This window comes from Haplochromis burtoni, unplaced genomic scaffold, assembly GCF_018398535.1.
Source record: "Haplochromis burtoni strain Fernald_Lab_line unplaced genomic scaffold, NCSU_Asbu1 Contig_475, whole genome shotgun sequence".
NCBI lineage: Eukaryota > Metazoa > Chordata > Actinopteri > Cichliformes > Cichlidae > Haplochromis > Haplochromis burtoni.
Window position 1 is genome coordinate 217,392 of NW_024582836.1, and position 22,166 is coordinate 239,557.

At 42.0% G+C, this 22,166-nt stretch overlaps 2 protein-coding genes across 5 annotated transcripts; both read left to right on the forward strand.

Annotated features, from left to right (window-relative positions):
- The first annotated feature begins 3,351 nt into the window (after positions 1-3,351).
- LOC102310113 (retinol dehydrogenase 8) lies at positions 3,352-10,549 on the forward strand. The gene is made up of 6 exons (XM_005946138.2): positions 3,352-3,485; positions 6,657-6,818; positions 6,901-7,080; positions 7,278-7,371; positions 8,406-8,589; positions 8,712-10,549. The coding sequence occupies exons 1-6, from the start codon at positions 3,380-3,382 to the stop codon at positions 8,937-8,939; spliced, it is 954 nt and encodes a 317-aa protein (XP_005946200.1). The 5' UTR covers positions 3,352-3,379; the 3' UTR covers positions 8,940-10,549.
- Positions 10,550-11,927: 1,378 nt separating this feature from the next.
- palb2 (partner and localizer of BRCA2) lies at positions 11,928-20,832 on the forward strand. 4 transcript variants are annotated; one of them, XM_014341292.2, is made up of 13 exons: positions 11,932-12,196; positions 12,438-12,523; positions 12,602-12,661; positions 12,743-12,923; positions 13,058-14,491; positions 15,968-17,295; positions 17,430-17,582; positions 17,902-17,984; positions 18,932-19,078; positions 19,223-19,339; positions 19,734-19,821; positions 19,912-20,087; positions 20,177-20,832. In XM_014341292.2, the coding sequence occupies exons 2-13, from the start codon at positions 12,446-12,448 to the stop codon at positions 20,400-20,402; spliced, it is 4,071 nt and encodes a 1,356-aa protein (XP_014196778.1). In that variant the 5' UTR covers positions 11,932-12,196; positions 12,438-12,445; the 3' UTR covers positions 20,403-20,832. The 4 variants fall into 4 exon arrangements, with proteins under 4 accessions (XP_005946202.1, XP_014196779.1, XP_014196778.1 ...); XM_014341293.2 differs by having other exon boundaries at positions 11,931-12,523; positions 13,058-14,212; XM_014341291.2 differs by having other exon boundaries at positions 11,932-12,523.
- The last annotated feature ends 1,334 nt before the right edge of the window (positions 20,833-22,166 follow it).

Genomic DNA, 22,166 nt, shown 5'->3' on the forward strand with positions numbered 1-22,166 from the left:
TGGTCTTATTTCTTTGTCTTAGAACAAAAGCTAAAGTAAATTGATCAGACTCAACAACTTAATGCACAGCTGGAACCTCAACTGGAATCTGGAGTAGTCACAATGAATAACCCATCTCACCCCCACAACTCCTCACTACAGAGGGGGCTGAGCTCCTTCTCCTTCTTTACCCTCTCTGCCATGAAGAACGCATCAGGAAATCATTCATACCATTCTCTAAAAAACACTCCGTGCTCTCCTTTTTGTGACAGGTAAACACACCTGTCAGGCTTCCACAGTTTCCACACACATTTACAAATTTTTGTATCAAACATTTTTGCTGTTCTTCTTAGATTAGTGGTGTACATTTATTAATGCCATTTACACTATTTGCTAGAATTCTCTTTACACTGAAAAAAAGGGATTGGCCAGCTCTTGGATTTACATAAGCATCTTGCGTGTATTTAACACAAGTGCCTCATGCTTTAAAGTTAACTTTAACTGCATAGTGTAGAAACTACATGATATGCAGAGAGGCTAGATTAAATTGTTCATATCATGTTCGAGTGCAGTCAATAACTTACTACGACACTGCACGGGATTTCAGTCTCACGCGCTTTGGATCATGGTTTCAGGAAGGCATCCATCTCAGTCAAGTTGAGCAGCCGCCTCTACTTTTTTTGGTATACCGTAAAAGGTAAATTGGGTGGTTGTTACATTAAAAAAGTCTAACTTGTAATTTGAACACAATAATTTCATGTTTCTATGAACGTAATTAAATCACGAAGGATCTGTACGAAATTCAACAACTTAATTTGTTCTTGTTGAGATGACGTGATACAATCTAGTAAGAGTGCTTAGTTGCTGAACTCATGAAATTCACAAGATCACGCGAGATGTCAAACTGCAGGAAAATCACTGGAGTTATAAGAGGCAGACAACTACACACACACCACGTGCATGCTATTGCTATTTATTGTGGTTTAACCTGTCAAGGACAAAAACATACAAAAAAATTCTGTATCAAGCCTTGAAATCATAGCTTTCCTACTTTTGCTAAGTCTGGATTGGTAGCATGGTGGTTAGTGCTTCACAGTAAGAAGGTCCTGGGTTCAAATCCACAATCTGGCTAGTTTGCACTGGGTTCTCTCTGGGTATTCTGGTTTCTTCACACAGTTAAAAGTCGTGCAGTTGTTAGAGTTAGGTTAACTGGTGATTCTAAATTACCTGTCAATGTAAGCGCAAATAGTGGTTTGCGATAGACTTGTGAGCTGTCCAGGGTGTACCGTGCCTTGTAACTATCACTTCAGGGTTATTTCCCAACCCCCCTGCAACCAGGATAAAGATAGAAGGAAGTTGTAGATCCATTCAGTTTTCATGGTAACCAGACTCTAGACTTTGTTGAACATTATGTAATATGAAGACAACATGTAGTATTTAAGTGACTAATAGTATTGGGGTAAATGTTATTGAATAGTGTTGAAATAAAATGACAAAATTGTGAAGGATTAAAATATTCCAAGAGCTCAACTTACTTCATCTGAACATGTTTCAATCGCGTTTTATGAACACAAAATGCACAGGTTTACTGAATATGAAAAAGTTGATTTAACTCAGTTGTTTAAGTTTCTGCCAAAGCAAAACATTTGTGTGCAACCAATGTCCACTATTGAATCAAGTAAATCCAACATGGCCTTTTTTTCAGTTTACTGTATATAACATTTTGCACTGCCTCACATATAAGGCCTTCAGTATGGACAATTGGTACTTTTGTCAAAGTTGTTTTTATTGTAGATTATACTATTTTTATCCTTTGTGCTGCTAGCGCAACACTGCCCTTTATATTTTGATTACATTTCAGTAATTTAAGTTTATCTATTGAAAGTAATCATGTTGACCACTGGGAGTCGCCAAATTTCTTGGTGGAGGTCTACACAAGCTGACATCTAAACTTAACACAAAAAGTACAAAAACTTGTGTTTGGTGGATTATTTCTTTGTTGTAACAATGCTTCTTAGCAACAAAAATTACACCATTAGAAAGTCTTTTTATTTCCCCTAAAATGGTGTCACATTTATTAGAAAAATGCATTTGTCGGTTGAGCAGCAAAGTTGAGTATCTGAGTTGCGCCCATGAAGAACTTGCCAAACTTCTCTGCCAGTACCAAAAAGCTTGTTCTGCTGTTGACTTTTGTTTGAACTTCTGGTACCCCAGGTGCTGACATTCAGGCTCCTGACTGACACCAGCAGCAGAACCCTGCTACAGTGGGTGTCTGCTCCACGCAGACACATGGCACAGACACATGTGACTGATCTGGACATGGCTCATGCCACAGGGTAACCTGAAAATGGTGTTCTGCAAAGCCAAGCTACAGCATTTTTTGAATCTCCAAACTGAAGGCCAGGTTCCATATAATGGATGTGAGACACACGCCACAAAGTGGGCGTGCCAAGAAGACCAATTCCTCAACTTGTCAGCACTTAGGAACTGTAGGCAGTCTTTTACAGATTTGCAGTGAAGGTTTCCAGGACAAAGAGAAAACCAGACAATCCAGAACAGACTGCACACAGCTAATCTCTGGTCTCATAGAGCTGTCAGGAGGCCTGCCATAACTGCCCTTCACTGTCAGGCCCGTTTACACTGGTGTCACCAACATGTGCACTGGAACCTGAAGCTGTGGAGGAACGTTACGTTCAGTGATGAGTCCAGATTCTGCTGGATCACGGGGTCGAAGTGTGGAGAAGACACAGAGAACACTATGCTGATTGCTGCACTGATAGAAAAACAGCTTTTGGTGGAGGCAGTGTGACAGTGTGTGGCAGCATCTCCCTCACTGGAAAAATAGGGCTCATCTTTACTGGAAGCAATCTCAGTGCAGAGAAATATCAAGATGAGATGGCAACCAGTGGCAATCCCATATCTCCACAGTCTGAGACTCAACTCTCTCCTCTAAGATGACAAAAACCTGCTCACACACAGTGGGGGTTTTCAGAGACTGCCTCCAGAATTTGGGATTGGAGAGGATGGAACGGAGCGACCTCAACCCCACTGAACACTTATGGGATCACAACCTGTTTGTGCCAGAGTGACCAAAACAACCGTACTGGGTGATGTGACAAATGCTGGTTGAAGAATGAGACAGTAGTAGTTGCAATGATGAGGTGACAGGCTGCTGTGGTTGTGTATGGTTCTTCCACATGCTACTGTCCTTTTTTTCAGTTTTAACAGTTATATTATGCCTGCAAAGCTGTTGGATAATCCCAGTCTTCATGCATTGTGTGGTGTGTGGCCTGTCCATGTGACTCCCTTTCTGAGTTTATCCTCTTATAATGGCTTTCATCTGAAAGTATCACTCATCCTGCTGAGCTGCTTGTCTGCTAGTATCAGTTTGAGCAGAGCCATGGAGAGACATGGGCAGAAAGTGGTGCTGATCACAGGCTGTTCCTCCGGCATCGGCCTGAGGATTGCCGTAATGCTGGCCGAGGATGAAAAGCAGCGCTATCACGGTGGGTACATGAGTGAGGAAGGTAGATGATACCTATATATTAGATTTTAACTGGTCTGGCACGTGAACAGGCTACAGTTGTGTTATAAGACATAGGGAAACAGACCAAGTTCAGTGAAATAGTTAAAAACTAATATAATTTATCACAGGAGCTTTATCCTCTACTGTCTTTTTTTTATTGTTGTTAAGTTGTAAAATGATCGTGTTTGTAATGCAACACTCTTAAAAAACAAATAAGTCTCTTACAAAGCTATTGGCTGAAATTTTTACTTTAGGTAGAACCTGGAGGCCAAAGTTGACCTTCTTTGGAGCTCTTTGCTTCAGAAATGCAAAAGCGGAGGTGCAAATACCAATGATTTGAGGATATTTAAAGGAAATGGTTCATGTCCTCATCAACAGTATTCTGCCACATATATCATATATATTTCCTGAAGAGAACTGCTGTCATTTTCTCAGGTTATCGCCAAAAAACCTGTTAGCTCTACAAAACAGATCTCCAGTACTTGCACAGCTTGTTACAGACATGTGCGCCAGCATGAGAAGCAATTTTTTGCCAGTCTGCACTGAAATACAGCGCGTCGAATTTTGCCAGAGAAACTAAGACTCTGCAGCATCAGACCAGATCTAATCCAAATCAAAGCTGCGTGCACTCCTTCAAAGGCTGCCTCCTACGCCCTCTCTGTTACATCCAATACCAAACTGTAGGAACACACGGCCTGTGTTAAAAATCATTACATCACCCAGTCACAGCTAATTATATATGTATGTAATGCTGCCTTTCTACTGTTCCATTTCTCCTGCTAGTCATATTAATGCCTCTCTGTGTCTTTTGATACTATTAAACAGTCATAAACAATGATATCATGGGAAAAATGCATACTTATACTCTGCTGCTGTAACAAAGCAAATTTCTTAACTGTGGGACTATTAAAGGCTATCTTGTCTTATCTTAAGTTAAATGGTAAATGAACTGGTTCGTATATAGCACTTTTCCAATTTGATCGAGCACTTAGAGTGCTTCATACAACATGTCACATTCACTCAATCACACAGTGATTAATGTATTGGGAAACTCAAAAGTAGACTTTGGCATCCAGACTAGAGCAGTGAGGGATCAAATCACCAACCTTCAGATTACATGTCCTGCTTTAACTCTAGAACCATAGCCAAGAATTACTTGTTCAGAGGATGAAAAATGTAACTAGAAAGATTATGGACTTCGAAGCGGTCAGTGATTGTCAGTGGTGCTCAGGGTATTGCTCCAACATTAAGGCCAGAAACTGCATTTTGCAGTGAAAGGAAACACTCTCCTAGCTCGCTACATGATGCTGTGTAGATGTCTGTGTTGCCGATTTAGACCTTAGTCTCTCTTAAAACATCAGACAACAGGTAAAAAGAGGAAGCCAGCCACAGTTAGTGTAATAATTGCTTTATTCAAGGATCTCACGGACGAGGCTGTGAAGGCTGACCGGGCTATTTTTGGAGCAGGCAGGTGATGTGTCATGGCAAGGCTAATGCCAGTCTGCATACTATGCATCATCACAGAAAGCTACTTAAGGTTTATCATTACTATGGTGGCTATCTATAGCATAGATTCCCCTTCTGCTATTTAGAAAGTGACAACTAATAAATAAGTCATGTTTGAATCATGAAAAGTAGGCATGTGCGCACAGGATGAAGGCCATGTGCGTGGACTTTATCCTGTATGTTTACCTATAGGATATTATTCCACCTGACTCACAGCTGTTGATCGCATTGTGAACAGTAAGAGCTGTGAGAACTGTTTTATTGATAGCTTTATATATAGTATTTTGTGCTTTGCGGCCACTTTCCAGCCATCACCACCTGAACTTCCCTCTCCTCCATGTCCGGCATCACTGAAACAGGGAAAATGCATTTTCTAAAGTGCTTTCAGCTTCCCTGCCAGCCATCCTGGCAGTGCCCCTCGAGCCCGCTGCACCAACCCTCCCCTCCAGCGGAGCACACCCCTCTGCCACAGGCATGTACACAAGGACAGGCTCATTCAGATTGAAAATTCTCACGTAAAAGCTTAAAAATATGTGTAAATCCTATGTTGATGCTGCACCAGAGCCTTTCATTGGGTGAAATAAAAAACACTGTTTTTGTGCTCATTCATACCTTGTCAGTTTGAATACCGCCGTAGACACTGAACTTAGTCTGACTCTGCAATGTTGTCTGCATATAAGCATTTTACCTGCAGTTTCCTAATCATTTATTTACAGATGGAAGGTTGCATTGGTTCACGGTGCGTAAGATACATCTTCTAGGTTCTCAGGGGTTACGGGGCTGTTTTGGTCTGGTCGTTCAAAATCAGACACTGTCGCCTGGGTAACGCAGCAAGGGCTGATCAAGCCCAGATTTGCATCCAAACAGAAGCTACCCATGGATCAGCTTTTAATCCAAAGCCATCCAGTGGCTTTGTCTGTGGCTTCAATCTTGGATTTGGTCGATTAAGGCCTTTCCAGAGGAACAGTCCTGCAAAACCTCTCCAGCCAACCTCTGTGGGCTTATAGATCTTCCAGCTCCTGAGTTCCAGTGTGATCAGGTGTTTTGTCAGCTAAGATGATAATCATCTCTGATGGCTGGAGTGAAGTCGTGACATTATGTTGCAGAAACTTCAGTTGTTTGTCAAGGGCAACATGCAGTTGCCAATTCGAGTTTGTAGAGAGAAGCCCCGTCCTTGTTTTTGGCTTGAGGCAAGGTTTCTCTCCAGTTTTCACAGAGGAGGTCTTCTTTATAGCACGATGGCTCTAGCTGGATGGGATGGCAGTGGCTAAACTCAGCAAACCAAAGTTTTTGCCACTTCTCAGCACGACTGCATTTCCATGTCCTTGCGAAATCATCACTGGGAACTTGTTCCTGCTTTTGATATGACTGTGTAAACATTTATTGTTTCTTTTGTTGTTGTAATTTTAATATGTGTGTCTGAAACAGACGACAGAAACAAATGAGACACTGAGTCTCAGTGGGATTACCTATAAATAATGGTTAAATAAAAATGTCGCGTTTCTGTGGCAATCTGGTTTTTTGCAAAGCTGATAGAGATGAAACAAATCACAGAATGAGGCTAAGATAACAAAATATGTGAACATTAATCCCATCTTATTATTTTTTGTCTGTTTTCTCTTTTCTGTCACCATGTTGTCTGCAGTAATAGCTACGATGCGTGACCTGAAACGTAAAGATAATCTGGTGAAAGCTGCTGGGGATTTGTACGGCAAAACTCTTTTTGTGGCTGAACTGGACGTCTGCAGTGACGAGTCGGTGAAACAGTGTGTCGACAGCATCAAAGATCGACACATAGACATCCTCAGTGAGTACAACGAAAGCATCACTATACTTTGATACTATACTATATCACCTTTTCTTCAATTCATCCTTTTTCTCCAAACCAGTAAGTAATGCAGGCATCGGCCTGGTGGGTCCAGTGGAGAGCATCCCTATGGACGAGATGAACAACGTCTTTGAGACCAACTTCTATGGATCAGTTCGCCTGATCAAGGAGGTGATGCCTGACATGAAGAATAGGAGAGCGGGACGCATCATAGTGATCAGCAGTGTGATGGGACTCCAAGGTGAGCAGACGTAGACGTATGAAGGGAGAGGAGGTGTGGCGGGGGAAGTAACACGTCTGTCAGCTTCAGTTTGACGGTTAGGCGGGTGGACGGCAGGCTAATGGAAGTGCGGACATATGAAGAGACTAATGTGTATGACTTCAGAAACGTGTGAACAGCCGATCTATGAGGTTACATGTACGCTTTGTTTTTCACAGGGGTGGCGTTCAACGAGGTATACGCAGCTTCCAAGTTTGCTCTTGAGGGCTTCTGCGAGGGTCTGGCTGCGCAGCTTTTGAGTTTTAATGTCATGTGAGTATAACAGACTGTTAAAAAGACAGTAATCAGTGGCTGTGAATAAAAGATGAACAAACAAACTTTGAGATTACCCATTAGTCACTGAATTTCCATTAGTTTGGGAAGCCTCAAGCTGAAAGTTTTTTCACCGTCACACTGTTGACATTTTGAAGGCAAAGCATGGGGTGGAACTGATTTAGGAACATTACATTTTAGTGTAGTAATCTGTCAAGGTAGGCCCGCCTGTAGAGAGTATAAAAGATGGATGTAGACTCTGTGACATTATCCAGGGATTTTGGACTCCACAAAATGCTGCAAAAAAAAACTTCTTGGATGGCCTGTACCAAACAGCAAATCATAATATTACTCAGATTATCCATTAAATAAAGCTTCAAAAGGCTCCAACAGCACACATGGTGCAGAAGTTCGGTTTAATGCTCTGAAGTAGTGACCGTCTAGCAGGCTGTAAGCACCTGTGCTGGGATACCTGTCAATCAAAGAGGCCTCGCCCTAATTCCAGCATCAAGTAGGAGAAGCTGCAAAAATAAAAAAAATATACAAATAACTGCTACATGTTACTGTTTTGGTTGGTACACTACTACTTTGGTGCAAACTGAAATGTTCAACAAATATTTAACATTATTGTGACATTTTGTCCCAAGAGGATCTGTCTAATAACCTCGAGGCATTTCACAAAAAACAACAAATATCAACGTAATGGCCGAACTAAGGAACATTTCAGGGATCAACAGGCATGTTAGATGACTTACTCTAAAAAAAACTTACATGGAAATCCACTGTCCAAAAATTTAGTTAGTTGAATTTCAATCTGAAAAAAGGGATTAAAAATAACTGATAAAACCAACAGAACAGCATAAAAATGTTTTGGTTTGGGGTTTTTTCCCTTCTTTTTTCATTCAAAACAGTTTAACTATCCAGTTGCGTCAGAAATCCGAGCAAACTTGTGTTTAAAACAGTTAAAGCTCATTTTAATCTATTTAACTAAGCCGTGTGGTTTACTTCTTTGTTGTGTGTTTTTCTCTCCGCAGATTATCAATGCTGGAGCCAGGCCCCGTGCACACAGAATTTGAGTTAAAGATGATTCAGGGCATGAAAGAGAAGGAGTGGCCTAGTGTTGATCCCGACACAGTGAATTACTTCAGGAATTTCTATCTCCCTGGTGCTGTGGATATCTTTGAGATACTGGGACAAACACCTGATCACATTGCCAAAGTAAGTTCATAAACTGTGTCATTATGACTCACTCAGTCTAATCCATCTGACTCCTTCTTGGATTAATCCTTTAAGTCTGACTGCAGATGGTGTCTTTCCATTTGTCTTATCTTTCTTTGTAGCGTACAATGAGCATGATCGAAGCCAGCAATCCACATTTCCACAATCTGACCAACCCGCTGTACTCACCCATTTTAGCGCTGAAATATGCCGATGAAACTGGACACCTGTCTCTCCAGGCCTTCTACTGCATGCTATTTACCCTGCGTCCTTTGATGAACGTCGGCATGCCCGTCCTGAAGTGCCTCACCTTTGGGTTCATGAGGAAATGGAGAATTTCACCAAACTAGGCTTGAACAATGTTTTGTGCAACAGTCTGAATAATAACACAAACACTATGTGGGCTTTTGCAAAAAATGCATTTTGCTAATATGAACAAGCCAAAGTTGCAAATCAAAAAATCTAATCTTACACCAACATTTTCAAAGAGTTTTTTGTCGCTTTTCACATTTCATGCTGTTGATATGCAGTCTGCATTGTAGTGAAGAGAAATACACTATACTCCCAAAAGTATTCACTTATCCTCCTTTGCATTTATATCACATTGAGTGACATCACATTCATAATTCATAGTGTTCAATACGATGCTAGTCCACTCTTTGAAGTTATAACAGCTTCAACTCTTCTGGGGAGGCTTTCCACGAGGTTTAGGAATGTGTTTCTGGGAATTTTGATCATTCTTCCAGAAGCACATTTCTAAGGTCAGACAATGATGTTGGATGAGGAGGCCAGTCAAGGTTTTCTACACCCAACTTCAATGTCTTAATGGACCCTTCTTTCTCCACTAGTGCTCAGAGATGTTAGAACAGTTCCCAAAATCAGCTGGAAGCATGAAATTATCCAAAATATCTTGGTATGCGGAAGCATTAAGAGTATATTTCACTGGAACTAAGGTGCCGAGCCAAACTCCTGAAAAACAAAGCCACACCATAATCCTCCCTCCACCAAACTTTACACTTGGCACAGTGCAGTCAGACAAATACGGTCCAAAGCCACATTTTCACCACTGCATCCAACGCTTTGAATTCTGCAGTCTGTTAATGTAAAGCTTGGATGGAAACCCTTTCCATGAAGTTCTCTACATACTGCTCTTGAGCTGATCTGAAGGCCACATGAAGTTTGGAGGTCTACACACTCTGCAGAAAGCTGGCGACCTCCAGACACTATACTCCTCAGCATCCACTTTTACATGGCCTCCCACTTCGTGGCTGTCTTGGTTTGGTTCCCAATCACTTCCACTTTGTTATACTACCGCTAAGGCTGTGGAATATTTAGTAGTGAGGAAATTTCACAACCTTATTTGTTGCACAGGTGGCATCATGTCACGGTACCACGCTCGAATTCACTGAGCTCCTGAGAGCGAGCCATTCTTTCACAAATGTTTGTAGAAACGGTCTGCATGCAGGAATTCAAGAATTTGGATCACTGAGTGAATACTTTTGACAATGTAGTGTATCTATGTTCTCCTTTATAGGATGTTATGTTTCTGAATATAAAGAAACTGTAGCCCAGTTCAGTTTAATTGATGCAAATTTTAAAGGATGTTATCCTATGCAGACTGCTAAACGAGCAGGATTCACACTTACAAGGCAACATAGCATTGCTTTACTTCATTGTTTTATCCTCATCAGTCCAAGACACTCTAATTTGTTCAGAGAGAACTCCATCACGTCTGTAGCCTGATCTGTAGCCACTGCATCATTGTTTGATTTCTTTTTCTCATCAGTATATTAAAGTAAACATCTTTGGGATTAAACATGGCAATTTATGTCTTTCAAAACTGTGCTAGCTGCTTCTCGCAGTCTTCAGAAAACACGGCTCTGTACAAAACCCGTCTATCTTTCCACTAATAAAACTGTAATAGTAATCTATTTTAATAAAGGTTATGCAATAAAATCACCTCCTGTCACCTATTATCATTAAGGATTTTTAATAAATAAACAAAGTTTTTGTTACATTATTTGCATTTTTAGCCCAGTTAAAATACTTTGGCCTCGTTTTGATTTTTTTGTAGGCAGCTTGCTAGTTGGGTAATTTTTTTACTGCTAATAATTTAAGACGTTCAAAGAATTTCAGCAGGCTGAAAAAAATTTGTTTAGCAGCAATTTGATGCATTTTATTTTTACTGATATAAGCTAAACATGATTTTGTAAGTTTAACAGCTAGCACGGGCGCTGTGGTAGGCTTGTTGTGAGCTAGTTAGTGATGCTACACACTTGTGTTGCTCTCATTGTCAATATGTTTGACAATATTTTTGAGTCTCCACAGAGGCCCAGAATTGCTGATAATATCAAAATTAAATCTGGAAATGTAATGTTGTCTTTTGAGATTTTAGCATAAGACTGACAATGATATCAAACTGAAGATTTAAACAGTTTTATATCCATTGCAGATTGAGAGCTCTGGAGCCTGAAAACTTTAAATAAACTGTTCGACTTATAAACACAACAGCAAAGGTTTCATAGAAGCACAATTTATTACTTTCATTTTACAGCAGGACCCAGAATCTGCTTTGTTATCAATAGCTATAAATACCCTGGAGGGGGGTAATGGGTGAGGGAGATCATCAGGACCAAGCTGGGCCTGGATTCCTGGGCCCAGAGGTTTAGAGCCGCTTTCTCCCTCTCTTTCTTCACCGCTATCCTGTGCCAGATGTTCTGTTGACCAAGTGAGGTAGAAATCATGTCAGAAATATCTTCACCAGCAGCCTCCTCAGAGGGAAATCGTCTTCAGGCGTCCACCATAGATCCCCCACTGATGTTAAACAAAAACAGCACTTTTTGAACACTGAAACAGCGACCTTTGCTTTGTGTAATGTTACAAGTATTTCACATGATCCTCAGATAATGCACAGAGACTCTGGACTTTTACATACTGATGTATGTACAGGACTATTCAGTCCTGTAGAAATGATATCTTCAAAATATTATTCTGTATGGCAAAATGCACTGTAAAAGAATTCCTGATTAAAGTTTTCAGATCAGCATTTAAATACAGAACTTTGACTTTACGCCAGGTTTTATTTAATGCCGTCAAAGAACTTTATTTCTGCAGCTGACAATCAAAGCTGTCATCAAAATGCTGCACCCCAATTTTAATAGTAAAAATAAAACTTATGAGAATGATTATCCCTTAAAGACAAATCAGCGTGATGAGGACTAATAATAATTTTAAAAGGAATCTTTGGGGATAACAGGCGGCGGGGTTTATGACCTGGGACTCTCCACCATCGGGTGTTAGAACTGAAGAAGCTCCTGGAGGTGAAACGTGTTCAAGAAACGTAAAGAAGTCCAGCCGCTTTTCTCTCAAAGCTCCTTAGTTTATGACCTACACTGCAGCCAGACACGAGGGGGCGGCAGCAACGCTTGGGTTCATTTACCTACCGCTGATCGACTCATCGGCGCTCGACTGCTCGTGCCTGGCGATGTGAGTCGCGGGAAATTAGAACTAAATCGATAGCTGCCAAATCGACCGTCAAAATAAACTTGTAGCCCGGTGTAGTCACTGAAGAGCTCACCTTATGAAATAGCATGAACTACAGTAAAAGGCAAGTTGCACATTTAATAAAGTATCGGTGTTTATCAATAGCGGTGTAAGCTTCGGCTGTTGGCTGCTAACGTTTATGTTTCGTGTGGGTTTTTCAGTTAAAGAAAAATCACGTTATTGTCAAGTGAGCTAAAGTTTTAGGGAAATCTATATGGCAACGGTTACGTCTGCCAGCTGTGCTAGCGCCATAGAAGCCGTGTCATGGCTACATTTAAGTCTTAGTCGTGTGTTGCTGTGACCAGAGAGCAGCATGGAGACCACTGTGGGAGATATTCTGCACTGTGAGGAGCAGCTGAGATCTACGCTGCATTCTGATGATAAGGAGAAGGTAACCTGCATTTGTCCTCACACCTGAGCCACATAAAATGCTGCCATGACCTCTGAGATTAATGTTGTCTTTTCTCAGCTTCGTAGGAAGTTGGCTGAATTACAAAGGGAATATCTCAGGACAGCCCAGAGACTGCAGGTGAGTGTCTTTCATTGTGCTATAAAAAGAAAAATGTAAAGAGCCTTTTTGTCTCATATATATATATACATCTGCAAACAGCGTGCCGAGCGCTTGGAGGCAGTACAGAAACATGTGAGGAGCAGGATCGCTGAACAAAACCACCTGGAGCAAAGAGACACGGAGGCTGCATCAAATCTCCGTCTCAATCCTTCTTCATTGATACTGAACAGCAGCGGTGACACAGCTCAGGGCTTAACTCAGAGCCAGAGACACACTGAAGGTAACACTTGATCATGGGACGTTTGCTTTGTCATATGGATGAGACTACACTGTCATTACTGTCAGAGGCACAGCATGTTTGGCCTGTAATAAAAGCAGAAAGTGAAATTCACAAATCATCTGATTTTTCACCAGGTCCAGCTGAATCTGACAACTCAAGGAGAAACCAGGTGATCAAGTTCTCACTTCCATCTGATGCTTGCCCGCAAACGCCAGATCTCAGCCATGCTGAACCTACAGGTTATAGAACAGGTTCTTCCCTGCGCCTCAGGTCACGACGCAGCCGCCTACGCTGGGAAAGTAGGAGCACAGAGAACAATGAAAAGGGACAGGAGCAGGGTGAGGGGATGGAAAGTGCCAAAAGAGCAGGAGAGGAGGAGAAACTAACATCAGATGAAGCAGATGCTATAAATGAAAGTGAAGAGCTTTTTTCTGGTACAGATTCTGAGTCTCCCTCTCTGCTGCTTACACACTGGAGCACACATGGATATACTGAATCAGGGGATATTCAGGGAAAAGACATCCCTAGATCCCAAGAACAAAAGGAAAAAGATGCTGAGGAAAAAGGTGAAGGGGAGAAAGAACCTGAGTCATTGTTGCTCACAACACAAACTGAAAACAGGGGGCAGGATGACACACAAAACAAACCGAGAAAAGAAGGGGCGAGAGGAGAGGATGGTGGAAATAGTAGAGGACGGAATGAAGAGAACATTAGTAAAGACACTGAACAAAATGTAGGGGACAAAACAGAAAGTAAAAAAAGGCATGATTATAGTGTGGAAGTAAAAGAGGAAAAGAATGACTTGACTGGAGGTGGAAAAAGTGGGAGCCTTATGGACTCCTGTACATTAGTGGAGGGACTACTTTTCCCAGTGGAATACTACGTTCGAACCACAAGACGGATGACATTTTCACAGAGCCAGCCTGACATGCAGGCTGTAATAGAGTCCCAGCTGAGCAGGGGACGACATCGCAGGAGCCGAGGTCGTGCCAAAGGACAGAACAGGAGCACACAGAGCAGCAACCTTTCACAGCCGCACACTCAGACAGATTTCTTCTCTCTAACAACTGCATCTGGGGACCCTAACAAACCATCACAGGCTGTTGCATCTGTGTGTGCATCTGCTGAACACAGCCAGAACTCTGGTAAGATTTCAGCTTGTCAGATGGACTGTAGTTTTTTGCCCACGTCTGCTCGTCCAGCACGAGGCCGGAAGAGGAAGAGAGGCACGGGGAGAGGGAGATCTCAGACCGGACGAGCCTCTAGTTTGAACACACATCAGTCACCAGGTGAGCAAACCTCAGATGACCCCCAACCTACAGACATTCCAGTCTCTTCCTGTCAGTCTCTCCAAGGAGCTGATGGACCAGAGCCATGCCCAATCCCAGGAGAAACCGACCTAGCAACAAATGAACCACATCACGTGCCCACACACATCACTGATCCTCCGCTTACTTCTGGAGCTAATAGAGCTTCTTCCAGCTCTGCCTCTGGACATCCAGAGAAGGTCTATGAAATCTTTATGAAGAGGAACAACAAGGCTAACAGATCCCCACACATGAACCAAAGTAAGACTTGTATGAGTATGAATCAAATAGAGCCCAGCGTATATTTCGGGTAATATCAGATATTTGCTGATAGATCTGTATCTGCATTTATAATGGCTGATAAATTAAAAATTTAAGAAAGACATGAAATAACTTGTTAGGAGGGCACTCTCCAAGGTCCCAACAACCAGCTAATCTGAGCAGAGTCGGCAGTAAATGAATAATCTCTGATTTGTTGTCCCAGTGAAACAAGTGAACTTTTTAACAGCATTATTACATTACCTCAGTAAGGACTCGTAAATAACCACATACAACAAACGTTAGAATAATCTGTTTTTCATGTGTCTGAAAGAAAGAAATATTGGCTCATATATTGCATGTTTAAATGACAACTGTCTATCATTATTGGTCATATATTTGTTGGGCTCTGGTATCAGTCTTTGTCTATGTGTCTGTGCATCATTATAAAAATACCCTGAGACCTATGTTCACTCTATAAAGTGAATTGTGACGAAAGGGTGAGTGCAAGATCTATTTACACCCATTTCTAAAACAACCTTCCTCCTTAAGGTTATGTTCATGTCTATGTGCTTTATCTGACACATATTCCACGCGTTCAGATTATAAAAACATCACAGAAATTGGAGAGACTCATCTCAAAGACTTTTGGATTCATTTGACTGTTGTGGCCAAAGAGACAGCGTTAAAAACATTATTTGCGTTGCACATTTTGATACAGCACAATGTTTCGATGCAGTTATGTAGTGGTATAAAGCAATGAGTGCCTCTGCAGTGTAGTGGTTAGCACATTTGCCTTACATGCAAAACATTCTTGGTTTAAGACTGGGAGGAGATGGTTTAAAATCTGGGCCAAATCAAGCGTGCATCCATCTGCTGTGCAGTCCCTTGGGAAATAAGAGATCAGCAGAAATTCCCAAACATGTTGCTGAGACCCACTTGAATGCACAGTTTGCTGCAATATACAGCCGCAATTTTTAATTCAGTGTGTCACACTTTGCATGCACTCTTTTAATTTTTTCCTTAATAACCCTTCAAAAAGAACCTTCTGTCTTCAGCGTGAATCCTAACCCTCAGTGCACAGTTGCCATATGGTGGTGATTAAAGGGGTAGAAATGCCAAAGAAATGACGGCATTAGGTTAATTATAAGAATGGAAACTGGAAACTTTTGTTGTGTGAAGGAAACCACAGCCAATGCAGAGAACTGCACTTCTTCTTTTGATACAAGAAGAAGTGCATCTAAGATGACACAGAGGCTATTTTGTGAGGAGATGAATGTAGATGTGCACTGAAAGTCTGGCTTGGTGTCTGGTGTCAGTTTAACTGTTTTAAAGTTCCCTGAACAGACCTACTGACATGATGACTGACAGGTTGTTCCTTCAGTCAGGTCATCACCCAGTATATACATAACAAGTTCTATATACAGTGACGAGCATGTTTTTGACTGAAGCTTTTATTTTCCACTTTGTGTTCTTCAGGTACATCAAGCTGGCGATCTCTCCTCTTGCCCTCCTTGTCACCGGCTCAAACGTCTCTGCTTCGTCTTCCCTCTCTGTTGTCTGGCCCGCTGATGAACTTGGACACCCACCAAGATTTTCATCTCCCAGATGACCAGTTTGCCTCCCTGAAGCTCCTCAAGCTTCGCCAAGTCACTGGAGAATCTGCAGTTGAACCTTTCTCATCCCCATCTTACAACACACGCAGCAGCTGGCGCCGCTTTGACTTTCGATGCACCGGCGCTGATGCAGCGACGCCTCTTCCTCTCCAGCTAAGCCTCACACCCACAATTGCAAGTTCACCAGGTCATAATGCAGAACAGCTGGCTGCTACCCAGTCCATACACATCCAGAGTGTATCAGAAGAACACAGGCTTACAGATAAAGTGATGAAGCACTCCTTCACTGAAGAGCAGCAGAGCTTGGCAGAGACTCACTCTAGCCCAACAGAGCCAGTGGGGCAAAAGTGTGCTAATGTCTGTAAGGAAACTGTGATTGTGAACTCTCATATTGAACTTCAGACTCTCATGAACTCTGCAGACAGACCAGTCTGCACAGAGAATGATGATGTCATCAATCACCCAGAAAAACTTAAAGTAAAACATCCTGAACCTGAAAAACACACATATTGTGGTGTGGTCCATGCTTCAGAGGATCTGAGGTGTATAAATCACAGTGAAGAAGATAAAGTTACCACTGAGCTGGTTTCCTTTGAGTCACCTGTAGAGGAACTCTCCTCCAGCAGCTGCGCTGATAAACAAGCATGTAATGAAACAAACCCTCCAGGAGAACCTCTGAAGTCTCCAAACAGACTTCCTGAAAATCAGACCAAATCTTCACACGGTGTCATCTCTCAGCTCATGTTGAGTTCCCCTCTGGCTTCAGCACCCTCCCTCTTTATAACCCCACACCTGCCTTCATCCACCCTAAGTACCAGCCCAAAACTACCCTCCCTAGGTCTCACCCCCCACCCTGTCACCTGCAGCCTCCCTCTGACCTCCTCCCCCTCTGCCCCTTGTCTCAACCTGCCTCCACCATACAGCCCTTCCAGACAGGTTCTCTCTCCTCCACCCCTGTCTCCCTGTCCCTCCATCACTTACCTCCCTCCTAGCCCCTCTGCTCTCCCTCCATCTGGAGAGATCCACCATTTATCTAAGCCACCAGTTAGGGCCAATCAGCATCACACAGTTGAACTCACTTCTCCCCCGAGTCCCTCCGGCCATCAGCTGGAGGACTCAGCTGGGCAGTTGGACCTGAGAACAGAGGAAACGAAAGAAGAACTTGTAATTAGACACATGCACACGTTGAGGGTAAAAAACCAGTTTTATCTGTTGCTGTATAGTTAAAGATTATTATTTAGCTTAAATATAATTTAAGGGTGTGTGCATCTAAAGCATCCGTGACATCGTTCTTGAGTGAGTTACAGTTTTTTGTGTGTGTTCAGGCTGCAGCAGGAGGCATTCTGGTAGATGCTTGCTGTTTTCCTGGATCCTCGGACACTTTGTGTGTAGCAGCAGCAGGAAAGTGGGCAGTGTGCCTTTGGAGTCAAGCTTCAGCATCTGAATGGAAATTAATACACACCTGGACCTTTAGTGAGGTGAGTTTCTTATGGGCCTGCATATCAGAATGACTCTGTGGAGGTTTGAACATTAGCTAGAACTACTTTTTCTTTTTTACTGTTCCACTGATTAACACCTGGTTTCAGTAATCTGCCAGGAGCCCTAGCTATACAATATAAATACATAATTAAAGATGAGCATAAAGAATCCACGTATTAGAATAAGTTTCATCTCTGTTGTAGCTCAGTGTTATTGCACAAACAATATAAATTATACATAAATGTGATTAGTAAACTGCAGTTTGAATGTTTGGGAGATGCATAAAATCACATGGCAGTAATTGGTGTTTATTTGCAGCCAGTGATCAGTGTGTTTCATGTCCCGGATGCTGCTGGGCTGATCTGTGTGACTCTGGGTCAGCTGGAAATCAGAGAAGTGAGGTGAATACTAAACCGTGAATGATTATCTCTACCATGTACTGTCATGTAAAAACTAAGTACACCCCTCCTGCTTCCATAGGTATTAAGAGGGTAAGGAACAGCCAGGTGCTACTGATTAAATGCACTTGATTAACTGATCATCAACAAGTGTTAGCACCTCAATACAAGTAGACGTTTTTGGTTGTTATTCAGAGAAACTAAAAAAAAAAAAGCCAAAACCTGCATCTCAAATTCGACAGGCCTCGATTAAAATGTTGCAGTTCATGACATTACAATTAGAAAAATACAGAAAATGTGTGGTTTGTTTGGAAGGTTTGCCAATAGAAAGCCTCTCAACAAAAGTGGAGATGTTTGGCAACAATACAGCAACATATTTGGAGAAAACCAAACACAGCACATCAGCACAAACAGCTCATACCAGCTGTAAAGCACGGGTGATGATTCTGACTTGCTTTGCAGTCACAGGACCAGGGCACCTTGCAGTCGTTGAGTTGATTAAAGTATTTAAGAATCAAATGTGAGGGAATCTGTCTGACACCTAAAGCGTGTCCCAAATTGGTTCTAACAGCAGGACAATGATTCCAAGTCTAGCAGCAAATCTATAACACAATATCTGAAAAAGAAAAGAATTCAGGTGCAACGATGCCGTCAAAGTCCAGACCTCAGCTTCAACCAAATGCTGGGGCAGGACCTTAAGAGAGCTGTGCTTGCAGACCTAAATGAACTGAAGCAACACTGTCAAAAAGAGTGGACCAAAATCCCTCCACAACGATGTGAGAGACCGACAAAGTCATACAGGAAACCATTATTTCAAGTTATTCCTGCTAAAGGCGGTTCTACAAGCTGCTGAATCACGGGGTGTGCTTTTGTTTCGCCTGTGCAAACGAGCAGTTTTCATTAAGTTCAGTATAGTTTGTAAAATATTTGTATGTTGTCTGTGTGCACAGAGTGCTGTCATGCTCCAGCCTTATGCAAATATTGCTCTGTGAGGGGATTCTTCAGGCAGTGATTGGTGTGTCCCGGTCCAGAGTGGTGACCACCTCCCACTCAGCCACAGGTTCCACTCTGCAGGTGTTTACGCTGTCAGACTACAGGTAACACATCACAGTTTTCCTCTCCGCTGTCGCCTTTCATTGTGTCGATGTCACAGACTACATCTGCATTTGGGGTCCGAAGTTTACATAGAGTTGTCACGATTCATGTCTCACTTCTCTTTTTTTCTTTTTTTTTTCTCTCAGCTCACCAAGCTCACAGACTCTGGTATCTCCAGGTGTTTGCGTGGGAGCGCTTGCACCAGTTGACGGACTTCCTGATGCTCTCATTGGTACAGATGAGGGCGGACACCTTTTTGTCTGGTAAACATAAATGTGATGATAAAAAGTCTAATTTAAAGATCAAGACTGCTGAATTCTGTTTCGGGTTTCTCTTTGGCTCTTCGTTCGTTTCTGATGTTGTTAGAATCAGTTATTCAAACAGAGCTAATGACATCAGTAGGCTTGTGCTCCATCGGGACCACCTGACCAGTCAGTGTATCAACTGACAACAGATGGGACAAGAGGAAGTTTAAAGACTCATCTGTTTGTTTCTGCTGCCCCCTACAGACAGAAAAAACAGCTTAAATAACACAAAACAAAACGTAATCCTCCTGTCGTTTTGTTTTTGATAGAAAGAAATGTGATTTCAGCAGCAGCTTCATCTTTACCTCGAAGCTGCTACCGCTTACAGTTAAATTGTTTCTATTTGTTGTAGGAATCTAAAGACTGGACAGCTGCTGTGCAGAGTCCTCTTTGGAGAGGGTTTTTCTCACACAGCCTGCCTCAGAGGATATTCCTCCTGTGTAAGTAAAAGCAGTAAAAACAAAAAAACCATGCCCCTGTAACGCTGTCATTCTTTACATGATATAAGTCCTTTGCGTGTTTGTGCACAGGGAGTGTTGTTTGTCCTGCTGCAGCATCAGTTTCTAAGCTCTTTAGAAGACGAAGAAAAAGAAGGAAAAATAAAAGATCCTAAGACTGCATTTTTCTCCTTGGTTGCCATTAACCCTCTAAGTGGAAAATCCATCCCCGCTACTCAGCTGTACCCACCGGAAACCTGGGCTGGCAGGTGAGATGAGGAATGGAAGACGAGGTTTGTGTTTCTGCGTCACTTTTCAAACACACTGGCATATTTACATCTGTCACTTTGCTCTACAGGCTGTGTGAAGCCGACGTCAGTGGCTCCGGCGTGGTGGGCCTGAGTCAGAACGGCTGCGCCTGTGTGTGGGAGCTCGGGCACCCGGGGGCTTCGAGGATGGTGTGGGCTCCAGAGAGTGAAGGCTGGCAGCTGGCTCGATGGGGGGGATTAAACACGCTGGTGACTGGACATCACAACGGAGACGTGACTTTATACTGCTACAGTCAGAACTCGCGCTGCTGCTAAAAACGGACTTTTAGACGACTTTTTAATCAAATATAAACATCTTTGTTTCAGTCTGCGTTGACATAAAGACATTGGGGAGTTTCAGCGTCATGGTGGGGCACGGACACGTTCCCTTCATTTGATTTGGTTACTGCTGTAAACTGTATTGCATTTCAGGAATTTACCTTCAGCTTGAGTAAATTTAACATAAAAATCCAAAAACATGAGCTTTCATGTACTGTAAACTGAGCATGTGCCATAAACCAGTCGCTGCTGTACAAGCTTTCTAACACGTCACACCCTAGAGCTCCTTTTAGGTCACTGTAACGTCAGACTGGAAATGTGTGTTTTATTACTGCAGCTGTTTTTGACTTGTTTATGGTATGTGTATGTTGTATTTGTTATATAGAAAAGAAATCTTACTAAAGTTGGTTTTAAGATTTACATTAAACATTTGTGAATTCTTTATTTTCTGTACATTTTATCTACTTTAAGCCACAACTGTGGCTCAAAACAACAGACCGTGTTTTTAAAAAGTATGCAGTGTTGGAAATACGATTACTCGACTATATTACTGAAATGGATCCTGTAGTAATGAAATTACTAAAGGCCAGAAGTTTACTTACACTCATCATGGACGTGAACGTCGGCTGTCCGTGTCAAACGTCCCCTAGAAAGATGACCAGATCCTTTTTGATAATCATCAGCAAGCTTTTGTCATAATTCTGTCCTGATATTTAATCGTAATTCTTGTCAGAATTGGTGGTGAATTTAAACAAGTTGATCGGGCATGAACCCGGCTTTAAATGTTTGTCGAAAAAAATATTTAAAAGGGGGTTTGGGAACAAGATTTTAGAGGTTTGGTGTTAGCCTGCTTTATCCAATCCAAAACCAGTTTTGATGTGTCCTTTTAAATAATTATTAAAACAGTGAATATTTTTGAGTTTGAGGTGAAACTTAAGAATTTTAAGGCATTCTTCCATCCTCATAATTTCATCCACTTTCTTCAATGCACCAGTAGCACCAGCAGCAAAATAGTCCCAGAGCATGATGCTACCCCCACTGTGCCTGTCAGTTGGTACAGCTGACTACAGTGTTCTGTAGTTTTACTCCCCCAAACTCCTACTCTTGTCACTGTGACCAAATAGTCCAAGCTTTATCTTGTCTGACCATAAAACACGTGGGCTGTCCGTGAGTTCTTTGGACTTTATTTTGAAAAAATCCAAAATAAACTCAAGCTTGTGCACTCTTACTTTTTAAAAAGTCATAACAGATGTATGTTATGAAATGAAAGTTAGAGAAATCATTAAAAGCCCAAAATAACCGTGAGCTTACCAGGTATAAAAGCTATATAATTTAAATTTCATATTATATTATTTACCAGCTACAGGACAGTTAAAAAATAATGCAATACATCCGGTTTGGGGGGGGGGGGTCGTTTCAAATTCTTACCCCAAAATATACACTTTCCGGACACTTTAGCCCCTCCCCCTTCACCTTCAGGGCTGCTTTAATTAATCGTAGCAAAGATTACAAAAGGTGCAGGAAACATTCCTTTGAAATTGTGGCCCATGTTGCCATGATAGCATCACACAGATAGTGTAGATTTGTCCATGATGTGAATTTCACCACATCCCAAAAGTGCTCTATTTATAGATCTGGTGACTGTGGAAATGAGTGCAGTAATCTCATTGTCATCGTCAAAAAAGCAGCCAGAGAAGATTTGAACTTTGTGACATGATGCATTATCCCACTGGAAGCAGCCATCAGAAGATGGGTACACTG